At 57.1% G+C, this 12,763-nt stretch overlaps 1 protein-coding gene across 1 annotated transcript in view; it reads right to left on the reverse strand.

The window, feature by feature from the left end:
* The window catches only part of ZCCHC24 (zinc finger CCHC-type containing 24), a 79,126-nt gene extending 74,705 nt beyond the window's left edge, over positions 1-4,421 (reverse strand). The window contains exon 1 of the mRNA XM_064269799.1: positions 4,153-4,421. Within this exon, the coding sequence (XP_064125869.1) occupies positions 4,153-4,398 (246 nt within the window). The 5' untranslated portion in view covers positions 4,399-4,421. The remainder of the gene's footprint in view (positions 1-4,152) is intronic.
* Positions 4,422-12,763: the final 8,342 nt, after the last annotated feature.

Raw genomic sequence — 12,763 nt, forward strand, 5'->3', positions numbered from 1 at the left:
CTTCTCCAATCTCCAAGGGGCTGACCAGAGCTGGGAAGAGGAGGGGGTCTTCGGTGCTACAGAAGATAATGCTAGAATCCTGGGAGGGTGCCCCAGTTCCTGGCTAAAGAGCTTCCTAAGGGTTGGAACTGTTCAACAAGGAAGAGGTCTGCCTCTCGGGGGAGCAGCTCCTGGACCCAGAGACGTCAGAGGACACTAGCATTCTCTGGTCCAAGAGATACGGGAAATGTTGGGCAGGTTTTGTGCTTCAGAACTCCTCAGGGCCTTGACTGTGCTAGTGGGCGCTATGTTTCCAAGAGAACACCATGCTGTGCTTCCCAAACAGCAAAGCCCTTCCCTCACCCTACAAAGCGTAGCTTGACAGTAGGGCCACATCTGCAGGCCACATATGTCCCTGGAGGAAAAGGGAAAGGAAACAGCTGTCACAGGGCCAGGCTGAATAGAGTGGGGCAGCCACTGGTCCCCTTGAGGGGGGTGTAGGGACTACCAGGGAGGGGGCCTGTGCACCCCTCCCAGGGGCCCAAGAGCTAGCGCTCCTCAAGGGGGTAGCAGTACTTTTCCCAAGGAGAAATCTCACAGCCCCACACTGCTGTGGATTTAAATTCCAAACAAAACTTGGCAGGGCAGATCCCCATCTGGCCCAAGTCCCACTCCCTCTAAGAACTGCCTTCCTTGGGTATCTGCAGAGGTGGGGGGCTCACCCAAGAGCCTCAGCAGTCTCTCTCCAAAGACACGTAGTTGTTGCCAGAGGATCAGGATTTGGAATCTGGGGTTCATGGCCGCCTGAAACTGTGTGGAGAATTGCGTATGGATGAAAACGTTTCTGGAGGAAGGCTACAACTTTCCACATCTTCTCAGAGGATTCGGGACCCAAGTGTGGAGACCAGTGCCAAGTGCCTTGGCAGGATATCTGGGGGCGAGGGGGGGTCTGTGAAGCACAAGGCCCAGTTTCTAGACCCAGAGGCCTTTCAAGACCACCCTCACCACCCCACGCCCTCAGTAAGAGTTCAGTCACCTCCTGGTGCTTGTTCCTGCACACGCGTGTGAACCTTGCCATCTCTCTTTTCTCCGCTCCCAGGGCCAGTGTTCCACTCAGAACTCTTGGCTTATCTTCAGCCCCCAGAGTGAGGTTCCAGGGGCACAATGGGCTTCTGTGCCCCCATGTCCTCACACCCCCCCAAATCCCAGCTGCATTCATAGCATTTTGCTATTGTGGTGGGAGCAGCCTAGGGGTGGTGCAGGAGGGGGTGGGCTCTTGGCATAGGGGTTGGCGCAGACAGGCCACAGTCAGCAGTCAGCATGCAAGTCACATCCACAGGCACTGCCACCAGGCCTGCCAGGTCTTGCACAGAATGGTGACGCTCCTAGGCCCCCTGGGTCCCTTGTAGAGTCCCCTTGGGCCCACACACGACTGGTTTCTTCTCCAACAATCCCGTCGGCGACATTGAGTGGGGGTATTTTTTCTTGCCTTCTCAGCCAGTTGCTATTTTGGGGCCATATTAGGTCACCAGCTAAGCCCTGGATGCAGGAAAGGCCTGTCCCCAGTAGCACAGCTGGGGCTCCAAGAGGGTTTAGGAGGCGAAGCAGGTGGGGGGTGAGGGTGAGTGGGTCTGAAGCCAAGAAAGTCTTCCGGAAGTCAGCAGGCACAGTCCTCCAGCCTCTCCAAGAAAGCCTCTGGCCTGTGAGCCTAAGAGAAGCCCCTCTTGCCCCCTCTAATCCAGTCTGTCTGCAGGCAGATCCTCTCCTGTATATACAACTCTCAGACCCCACATGCACCACTCTGGGGGATAAAAAAAAAAAAAAAAACCAAACCCATTGCCGTCCAGTCGATTCCGACTCATACTGACCCTACAGGACAGAGTAGAACCACCCCGTAGAGTTTCCAAGGAGCACCTGGTAGATTCAAACTGCTGACCTTTTGGTTAGCAGCCATAGCTCTTGACCACTATGCTACCAGGGTTTCCACTCTGGGGGATAGTAGAGACTAAATTTATCATATGAGTAAACTGAGGCCCAGAGAGAGACAGGGAGTTCCCAAAGTCAGGTCATGAGAGACTTTTCCCATCATTGCTCTGGGTAACCTTTACCAGCTCCTTCTACACTGGCCACAGAAAAGGAATCTGTCTCTTTATGGGGAAACTGAGGGAAGCAGCAACGAAGCGACAGAGACAATTCTCGCTGAGACCCTGGATGCCAGATATTCCCAAGAGGTACAACATTCTCCTCCCACAGGGGGCTCTTGATGGTCAAAACTCCCAGGCCTCTCAGTGGGGACACTGGGAGGAACAAGGCCACCATAGGGTGGGCACAGAAGGAGGCCAGAGAGACTGATTAGGGACCCCACTTGACTTGTGGGCCATGGTCACCCTCCTCCCTGGATGAGGAGCCCCCTTGGCGCTCCCACAGCACCCCATCTAATCCCTCACCATTCGTATTGTATCATCTTGTCTGTCCACTTCTCTGTGGCCCCCATCAGCCTATGACCCTGAATCCCCAGGGGCCTACAATGAACTCAACAAAAGTTTGGTAAGAGAATAAATAACCGAAAAGACCTTGGCCCTGAAGAAGCACCCCACAAACTTTTCTCCAAAGTTACTGGTCACCTGAAACCAGTTCCCTGACGAGGCAAAGTCTCTTATAATAAAGAAAGATTCCCAGTCAAGAGCAATTCCTCACATGGAGAGAGCGCTTTACAGTTTACAAAGAGCTTCAGCTACAAACACTTTGACCTGATACCAAAGGGTACCTCTCCAGGCTCATCTCCCTCAGCTGTACCCTCTCCCCTCACACACCATCTCTGTCCATCCACACAGGTCACTCACTCCTTCCCTCAGCGTCGCCACTGCTCGCCCACCTCTGGGTCTTAGACCAGTGCTATATATGCCCATGTCTCCCCCAGACAGGGACCGTCTGGAGGGCACTCTCTAGTCCCAGGCCTGGCACACAGTGGGAGCTGAGTCAACAGTGGCAGAGTTGATCACATGAGGCTAAACAAGGCCGCCCCTGCCTGTCCCTCATCCCCAGCACACCCCATACACACCCAGGCCTTCTCACCCAACTCATTTCAGGCCTAGCTCTCCTAAAACTGACCATGGGCCTAGGTCTAGAAGGAAAGTGACCCCCACGTGTGTGACCCGCCTGTGCTTCCTCCTACCCCCCACTTTGCAGAGAGCTGCCAGAAGGGGAGAGTGGAGTGAAGGGCACAGAGGGTGTCTGCAATAAAGTCCCAAAGGAGGCAGACAGGGCTAAGTGGGGTAGGGAGGAGGAGGGGTGCAGCCGAAAGGAGAGAGGAGGGGTATCTCTGGGAAGGCTCTGGAGAAGACCCCTCAAAAGGGGCTGGGAGGTCATAGCGATTTGTGTATTTGTCTGGCCGGGCAAGATGCACGGCCCCGTCGACTTTGTAACTGAATCCATCCAACAGGCGGACTTTGCAAAGCAGCCGGCCCAGGTTTCAGAAGAAGGCGCTGGGCAGCTGGAAACTCTTCCCCTATCTCGCCCCCCTTCCAAGAGCTCAAGAGGATTTCCCTTTCATTTCCTTCCAGGCTGGGAGGGCGGAGGACAGCGCAGTCTGCGGGGTCAAGCCCTCAAAATCCACTTCCTATGTGGTTGGGGGAGGGCGGCGGTTGGAGGATGTGTCTGGGGGTCCCCGTGTGAAAACAGCAGGAAAAGCCCTGTGGGCGTCACTGCTCCCCACCCGGCCCTTCGGGTCGGGAGCCGCAGGGGTCGGAGGAGAAAACAGATTTTAGGCGCCTCTGGAGGAGTTCGGAGCAGAATCCGCACTCTCGGTCCCCGCCAGCAGCAGCCGGGGGGGATGGGGTTGGACGTGGGAAGGACACTTGGAAGGGGCTCCCCGCCCCGGCCGTGCCCGGGCTGTCTGCGGAGAAGCCGGAGCCCCGTGCCGCCGGCCCCCTGCAGCCCCCTTCGGGCAGGACGCCCAGGCTGGGACGGGGGCGACAGGGCCCCGCCGGGGCCTGGGCTGCACCGGGCTCAGGGCTCAGCCGGGCGCTGACGTGCTCCCGGCGCCCCGGGGCCTTCGGGCGGCGAGCGTGGCGGAGCCGAGCCCAGCCGGGCCGGGCCGGGCCGGGCGGAGCGGGCGGATCGGACCCGGCCCGGCGCGCTCGGGCGGAGGGCGGGGGCGCGCGGAGCACCCACCTCTCCGCGCTGCAGCTGGAAGAAGCTGTTGAGATAGCTGGAGTGCAGGGGCGAGCCCAGCTGCTCCGGGCGGCCCTTGCTGAAGGCCAGCTCCGGGGGCGCGGCGCCGGCGGGCGGCTCGGGCCGGAAGGCGTCGAAGGCGCTCGCCTGGTGCGTGTCCTGCAGCGACAGGTAGACCCAGTTGAGCAGCTGGGCCGGCTGGTACACCGAGGCGGCGCTCGTGTCGATGGCCGACAGCAGGCTCATCTTGCGGCGGCCGCGGCGCCGGCCCCTCCCCGGCCGCCCGCTCGGGCCCCCCGTCAGCGGAGGGGCGGGCACCGGGGAGCCTGCGCCCGCTGCCCGCCTCCCGAGCCCCGACGGCGATCGCCCCGCGCCCCGCGCCCCGCGCCGCCGCAGCCGCCGTCGCCGCCGCCTCCCCCGACTGCAGCCCCGGCGCGCGCGGAGGAAGGAGGCAGCGAAAGTTGGGAGGAAACTTTCGGCCCCGCCCCTGCACCGCCCGCGCGCCCCGCCCCGGCCCGGCGGTCCGCTATCTGCCTCCCCGCTGACCCCGCGGCGGCCCGGCCCACGGCCCCTCCCCGCCCCGGGCCCGCCCACGGCACCGCCCACGGCACCGCCCACGGCACCGCCCCCCGGCCGGCCCGCCCGGCGGTCTGCTATCTGCCTCCCTGCTGACCCTGCGGCGGCCGCTCGGGGGTGGGGTCCAGGGCGGCCCCGCCCACGGCCCCGCCCCGCCCCGGACCAGCATCCGCCTCCTCCCGGGCCCGCCCACGGACCCGCCCCGGACCCGCCCAAGGCCCCGCCCCGCCCTCCCGGCCGGCCCACCCGGCGGTCCGCTATCTGCCTCCCTGCTGACCCTGCGGCGGCCGCTAGGGGGTGGGGTCCACGGTGGTCCCGCCCACAGCCCCGCCCCGAACCGGGCCCCGCCCACGGACCCGCCCCGGACCCGCCTCCTCCCGGCTGGCCCTCCAGGCGGTCCGCTATCTGCCTCACTGCTGACCCCGCAGCAGCCGCTAGGAGGTGGAGTCCACGGCGGCCACGCCCACGGCCCCCCCCGCCCCGTCCTCGCCCTTCACTGGCTGTCTCATTGAATATGAACAGTTAGGCGGGGTCAGGAGCGAAGCGGGGCTCATCTGCATGGGAGCGTCGGGCGAGAGGGTCTGCACCGCCCCGCCCCACGACCCCGCCCCCGGCCCCGCCCCCTCCCGGCCCCTCTCCGGGAGCCTGTGGAGAGCTCCGCACCGCCCCGGCCCAGTCCGTCTGGTCTCGCTCAGTTATCTGCTCTTTTCTGTCTCTCCTTTCCAAGTTCTCTCCAGTTGTTTCATTTTTCACTCTCTCCTTTCTTCTTTCCTTTCCCACACTCTCTCCTCTCTCTTGGAGTGACATCTCCCTGGGTCCCTCGTCTCTCTGTGGCTCGGTCTCCCTCTCGTCTTTCTATATTCCCGTCTAGTCCGGTGGAGCTTTATCTGTGTCACCCCTCCTCTCCCAGGCACACACGCGCATGCACACACACACGCGTGCACACACACACGCACATGCACACACACACGCGCGCGCGCGCACACGCACATGCACACACACGCACACGCACACACGCGTGCGCACACACACGCACACGCACACACACACGCGCGCGCACACTCGCGCGCACACACACACGAACGCACACGCGCGCACACACGCGTGTACAGACACATGCACGCACGCACATTTCTTCCACCCTCCCAGCCTCCCCTCGCTGTCACCGTAGGACCCTCCCACTCCCACTCCCACTTAATTCCTTCCATCTGCAGAATCGCTTTGCGGGCCGGCTCGCCGAGGGGGCCAGGATTCCTGCCCCAGGAAGGACTCCACGCCCCCTTCCTTCGCCTTCCCCCTCGCCTTCTCCCTTCTCCTATTTCTGCTCTGGGCTATCCTCGCCTCCCGCCACAGCCCACCGCCCTGGCCCCGGACCCCAGCCTGCTCCTCGCCCGGTGCCAGGAGCCTCGGCTGGTCGCCAGGAACGCAGACAGGGCCCAGGGACGCAGAAAAGCGGCTGTCACCCACCCCCGGGCGGCCCAGCTGGCCCCCGCCCCCTGTCTCCCCTGGACACACCCGGAAGCCAGGGGTGGTTCATCCTGTCAGTGTCTAGTCGTCCCCCGCCCCATTTTGCGTCAGCGCCGGCAACCCAGGCGCGAGGCACAGCCGCACGGTGCCCACTGGGCAGAACAGATCCCCTGGCCGGGACCCGAGTCACCTTTCCCACCTCAAACCTGGCTCTGGAGCGGTTCCGCCTGCCGTTCAAGTGCCAGCTCGGCCACCTTCCAGCTGAGTGACCTCGGCTTGGCTCCTGACCCCTCTTCGAGGAACCCGTTTTCTCCCCTGTGAAATGGGAGCGGTCACCGTCCTACCTCCAGGGATGTTTGTGATTTACCAGCTTGGTAATCAAAAGGTAAACGTCAGCTCCCCATCCCCCACGAAGATTTCCCCCATTACCTTTTAGACGCAGGGCACTGAGGGCACGCCTTTGGGTGCTTGGACCAGAAAAAACTTCAGTGGCGTTTCCCACCGCGTCACCAACCAAGAACCCCTTTGATTTTATTCTGCCCAAATCTCCATGTCTTCAAGGATTTTGTCTATCAAACAATTTGCAATTATTCATACAAACAATTGTATCTGAACAGTTTTATTCATCAAAGACACAGCTATACACAGTACCCACTCTTTATATTTTTAAACAGGATTAAACCTATTTGCTTGGAGAGAAGTACATGTTTGTGGGGAATAAATGTGAGAACCACTTCACTCTTGGAAATATTTGGGGTCATCTCCAGGACTTTGCCTTTGAGGTTCTAAAGTGGGGGGAGAGGGTAGGACTTGGAATCACTGATCTAGGCTTTCCCCGGATTTTATAGAGAAAACTCCTGTTCACAAAGGGGACATCTTCCAACTGGACAAGCAGGTGGTTGGGGAGCCCAGGGGAGACCCTGAGGTGTAGTACCCCAGGCCCAGGCCAGGGCTGTCTGTCTTCTGCTCCCCTTCTGCATGAGGGTTAAGCCCTGTTGTTTCGAAGTGCTGGCATTTTCACTAGGCTGCAGTGCAAATTCCTTAGGGGTCAGGCAGGTAACCACCAGGTATAAGGCAGTAGGAGAACTAATGTGCCCACCAAATAAAACGCCTGCATCATGGTTCTGAGCCTGAGATCACCAATGTGACACCTGCTTGGGGAGGTGTTTTCTCTGGGGTTCCCATATCTTTCTTCAAGACCAGTTACAAGTGACTGGGTGCTGGGAGGGTGCTCGTCATACCTGGTGCCTACACTGAGGGCCTCTACCCCTTCTTCCCTCTCCCCTCTCTCTGTGGTTCCTACACAGGGCCTGGTGCACAGGACATTCCAAAAATGTTCGCCACTCCGATAGATAGAGGGATGGCCAGGTGATGCTCCCCTCTAAGGCCTGAATAAGGTCCCTGGGTGACGCAAATGGTTTGCGCTCAGCTGCTAACCTAAAGGTTGACGGTTTGAACCCACGCTGTGGCACTGCAGAGGAGAGACCTGGGGATCTGTTTCCATACAGACTATAGCCAAGAAAACTTCATAGAGCAGTTCTACTTCCTACTCCATGGCAACAGGTTTGGCGTTTTTGGTTTTTAAGGCTTGAATGACTTCTTTCATTTTGTACTCCCCCGCCCCGTCCTTGCCACAGCACACCTGCCCAGCACATGGGCTCTGTACCCAGTAGGTGATCAATACTTACGAGCGACTGGCAGGCAGGCAGCTTGCCTGGAGAGCTGCTGACCGACCTGAGTGACTGCCAGCTCCTCAGCTAGCCTGGGGCATGTGTACCCCAGAATTCCCTGAGGCAGCACCTCCTGTGTGATGGGGTGGTGGTGGGGGTGAGTGACCTGAAAGGTTTCAGAAGCCCAGGTACCCGGCTCAGAAGACTGGGCTAGACCCCAACCCCATGCCTCCCCCCTCACTGTCATATACACAGCAAGAAGCCCTGCATTTAAAACGTCAGAGGTCCTGGCCCAAGCCCTCAGTTTACAGAGGAGAAGGCACCAAGTCCAAGAGAAGGAAGGGGCTTGCCCAGGGTCGCCCGGTCAGTCTGATAGCTAAGGCTCTGCGCCTGGTCTGCTGCCATGTCCTAGCTTTCCCTCCACTGGTCCTGGTATGGCAGCTCCGACCCCGTACACTGTCCTCAGAACTGTAGGTAGGAGGGAAATCCCAGGTGAGGCTCCGGCCCCTGCTCCCTTCCCTGTATGGCGACTCCATCTACCCCACAGTCTCCAGAATGGGACAATGGAGAGAACACAGGATTTGGAGGTAAACCCCTGGCCGAGTGAACTTGGGCAGGTCTCTGCCCTCTCTGTGAACCTCGGTTTTCTCAACTCCAGCAGAAATGTTGATCCCACCCCTACCAAATTCTAGTGATTGACAGGGATGAATGGGGGTGTGGGTGTGGAGACGCCTTGCCAGCTGGGAATAAGCAGCCATGGGGGGGGGGAGGGGTAACAATTTCAATTATAGTAATAATATTGGCTCAATTTATCTGCAGTGGAGTGAAGGGGGTGGGGAGCAAGTAGGGACATATCCTACCCCTAAAGTTGCCCAGGCAACAGTTTCGATGCATATTTGGTGGGGTTTCAAACCAAGAGCTTTGATCTCAGAGAAGCAGGAGAAGCTTGGAATGAGGAGCAAGCAGGGGGTCCTTCACGGGAGAGCCAGCCTTCGAGGCAGACCTGAAAGGCAGGCAGAGATGGGCAGGGGAAGAGCAGGGGGCCCCATGGTCCTGTGCAGACTAACTGCTGCTGAGGTCCCTGGCTGGCACAGATGGTTTGCACTCACTGCTAACCTAAATGTTGGCAGTTCGAACGCACCCAAAAGCACCGTGGCAGAAAAGGCCTGCTTCCATTAAGATTACAGCCAAGAAAATGCTATGGAGCAGTTGTGCTCTGTAACACATAGGGTCACCAGGAGCTGGAACCAACTGTAGGGCAACCAGCAACAACAGCATTTCTCTGAAAGACCTCTTAAGGTGATTTATGATGCCAAAGGACCGCCAGCGCTCTCTCCAGCCCCCCGCACCCCGTGCCTCCGGAATAAACGACGAAGAGCACGCCGGGAGGGCTGAGACTGACCTCCACTCTGGGCCGGGGCTGGGCACTGGGCTCCTTTGGACTACGTGTTGACACAGAAGGTGTCAGTTTACAGCAGAGATGACAAAATGGCAAATAGTGTCCCTGCAGGCACCACTGCCCCACCCCCATGCGGGACGGATGTCTCTGATTGCAGAGCTCTTTCCTGGAACTTCGGATTCCTTCTCAACACAGCATTCCAGGCAGTGGTCCATGCTGCTGCGAACACTTAGCTCGGACTGACACAGAAGATGAAAACTATTTTCAATCCAGCCCTGTGTCCACTCTCCCAGGACGCTCTAACTTATACGGTAACTTTGTGTGGAATTAAGAAGAGGCTATCTCCAAACCCAGTGAGCTCAAGTCTTGGTTAAAAGATGTGTCATGGATTGAATTATGTCCCCCCCAAAATGTGTGTGTTACCTTGGTTAGGCCAGATTCTCAGTATTCTGTGGTTGTCCTCCATTTTGTGATTGTAATTTTATGTTAAAGACAATTAGGGTGGGATTGTAACCCTCTTAGGAGTTTCCCTGGGGTGTGGTCTGCACCACCTTTTATCTCCCAAGAGATAAAAGGAAAGGGAAGCTAGCAGAGAGGGGGAACCTCATCCCACCAAGAAAGCAGGACCAGGAGCAGAGCACATCCTTTGGACCTGGGGTCCTTGTACCTGAGAAGCTCCTCAACCAGGAGAAGAGTGATAATAAGTACCTTCGTCCAGAGCCGACAGAGAGAGAAAGCTATCCCCTGGAGGTGACACCGTGAATTTGGACGTTTAGCCTACTGTACTCTGAGGGAATAAATTTCTCTTTGTTAAAGCCATCCACTTGTGCTATTTCTGTTATAGCAGCACTAGATGACTAAGACAAGGTGTACTTTCTTGGGAACAGCCCTTTGCCAAGGCGTAGATTTCAACCTTCGCTCACCCAGACGTCTTTGTGTAGAGGACAGATAGTAAAACCATAGAGGTCGCTGGACCCTTTCAGATCCCACCCAGAGCCGCTTGCCAACCCCCTAACAGAACCCCAAAGGGGAGTACGTTCATGAACCTAAGCTTGGCCTACCACTTCATGCAGGTTCTGAGCTGTGGAAAGTGCGGGGGCTTTTGGAAACGTCCCCTATGGTCTTAGTCATCTAATGCTGCTGTAACAGAAATACTACAAGTGGACGGCTCTAACAAAGAGAAGTTTATTCTCTCACTGTCCAGTAGGCTACGAGTCTAAATTCAGGGCGTCAGCTTCAGGGGATGGCTTTCTCTCTCTCAGCTCTGGAGGAAGGTCCTTGTCATCAATCTTCCCTTGGTCTGGGAGCACCTCAGCACAGGAACCTCGGGTCCAAAGGATGCGCTCTGCTCCTAGTGCTACTTTCTTAGTGGTATGAGGTCCCCTGTCTCTCTGTTCACTCCTCTCTTTTATATCTCAAAGAAATTCACTTAAGACACTATCTAATCTTGTATATCTCATCCATATAACTGCCACTAATCCATCTCATTTCATCATAGTGATAGGATTTAGGAAACACACAGGGTAATCACTTCAGATGATAAAATGGTAGGCAGTCATACACTCATACAAGGGAATCGTGACCTAGGCACGTTCACAGATATTTCTGGAGGGGGGGAACAATTCAATTCATGACACCTACCTAGCTGTGGGACACTAAGTGAGTTGAGCATCCTTCCCAAGCCTGTTTCCTCGTGTGTAAAATGTTCCCACTGTTGCTGAATCCCAGGGTGCAGAGGAGTGGACAGTGATGGCCCTGATCTCTGGAAGGCCCTCAGTAAGTTCCTGCTTGGCTTTAAGCCGGGACAGTGGGTGGGAGGGTTTGCAGGCCCAGATGCCAGAGACGTGAAGCTCTCGGCCCAGTCCTACGTGCATGGGCTTGGGCAAGGTGGCAAAACCTGATCCCTAGAAGTCACAGGAGCAGGCCTAGAAGGGCCCCTGCTCCATAAGGGACAGTCTCCAGAAGAGTGGGGTGGAGATGGGCCCTTCCACACACACGAGCTATGGGAGCAATGATTTCTTCACCTCCTTCCAATTTCGCATCCAGTCGCCTTAAAAAAGTAGACAAGCCATGTATGTTTTTCAATAGCCTCTTAGCAGACCCCAAACAGTGGACATACCCGAGGCTTCTAGGGCTGACAGGAAGATGCCTCCCTGAAGACTAGCAATCAAAATGTGAGCACGTCCTCTTAGCGGGACAAGAGGGGACAGCTCCGCAACCCTATGTATTTGAAATCGGAGAGATTGGGAGATGGGAGCTAGGACACTCACCCTAAAGTTGTGCTCTCTACATTGTTTTGAGAAAAGTCTTGTTCGCATGAAGAGCGGGAGGGAAGTTGGCCAATGGAAACGTGAGGAGGGACTGAAACTGCCTTTCAGTGCCCCCTGGGCCTTCCTTGCCTTCTTAGAATCTTTCCATGGCTGCCCACTGGATAAAGTCATCACACCTACTGGACATGGCATTCCTGGCCCTTTAGACATCTGATTCCTGCTACTCCCAACGCGTAGACCACGAGCGTACCTCGCCCTCCAGCAAAACTAGATGGCTGGCCTGTCCCCACTCATCAAGGCCTTCCTTGCCTCCTTGCCTCTGCACACACTCTTCCCTTGCCAGGAAGAGCCTCGTTCTTTAGCCTTCCCAGTACACTTCACCCTTCAAGACTCAGCTGGAAAAACGACTTTCTCAAAAAGAAGCCTTTTGTGATCTCAACCCCTTACCACACACGCGCACGCACGCGTGCACACACACACACCATATTCTCTCTTTTGTCCTTGACTATTGGCTGTTCATGTGGTATTATGGTCTTTGTAAAATGGTCAGTCCTGCAATCCCCACCCAGCACCACCAATGGACTATGAGCTCCTTGGCCAGGAGCAATCCCCTTTGCCTAACCCAAGGCTGGAACTGAGCAGGCCCTCTATTTACTCAAGGAATGAAGAAACAATCCCAGAGAAGCATTTGTGGTTTGTAGACTCCGAGACAGGAGCCTGTCAAGTCTGGTCTGGAACAACTCAGAGATTCAGAGGCCTACTGAGGTGAAGGCAGCCCTGGTGGAGGAGAGCTGACACTGGCAGTGCCGCTAGAAACTTTCCCAGGTACAAGTGCGAGAGTATCCCCTGAGGGTATGTATTTGCTGTGTGGAAGGATACACAAATGTCCTCTCTGTGAGTTCCTGACCACTGTTTCCAGCATAAGCAACCTAGTGTGGCCAAGCCCTCCCCGACACTGGATGTTGCCAGACTTAAATTTTGTCAAATGTGTGTGCAGTTCCTTTTCTGCCACCACAGCAGGCTGCCCTGACCTCCCTGGACCTCAGTTTCCAAATCTGCAGAGAGGGGTGATACTCTCAGCGCCTACCCAGCTCCGGAAGTGAAAATGACCCTGACAGTGGGTGGTGTCCATGCCGGGCAGGCAGACCCAAGGAGCAGGATGGTGGCCTTTTCTCTGCTGGGGACTCCGCAGTGAGGGCAGGCTGCTGCTCCCTCTGAATGCTGTAAGG

This window comes from Loxodonta africana, chromosome 16, assembly GCF_030014295.1.
Source record: "Loxodonta africana isolate mLoxAfr1 chromosome 16, mLoxAfr1.hap2, whole genome shotgun sequence".
NCBI lineage: Eukaryota > Metazoa > Chordata > Mammalia > Proboscidea > Elephantidae > Loxodonta > Loxodonta africana.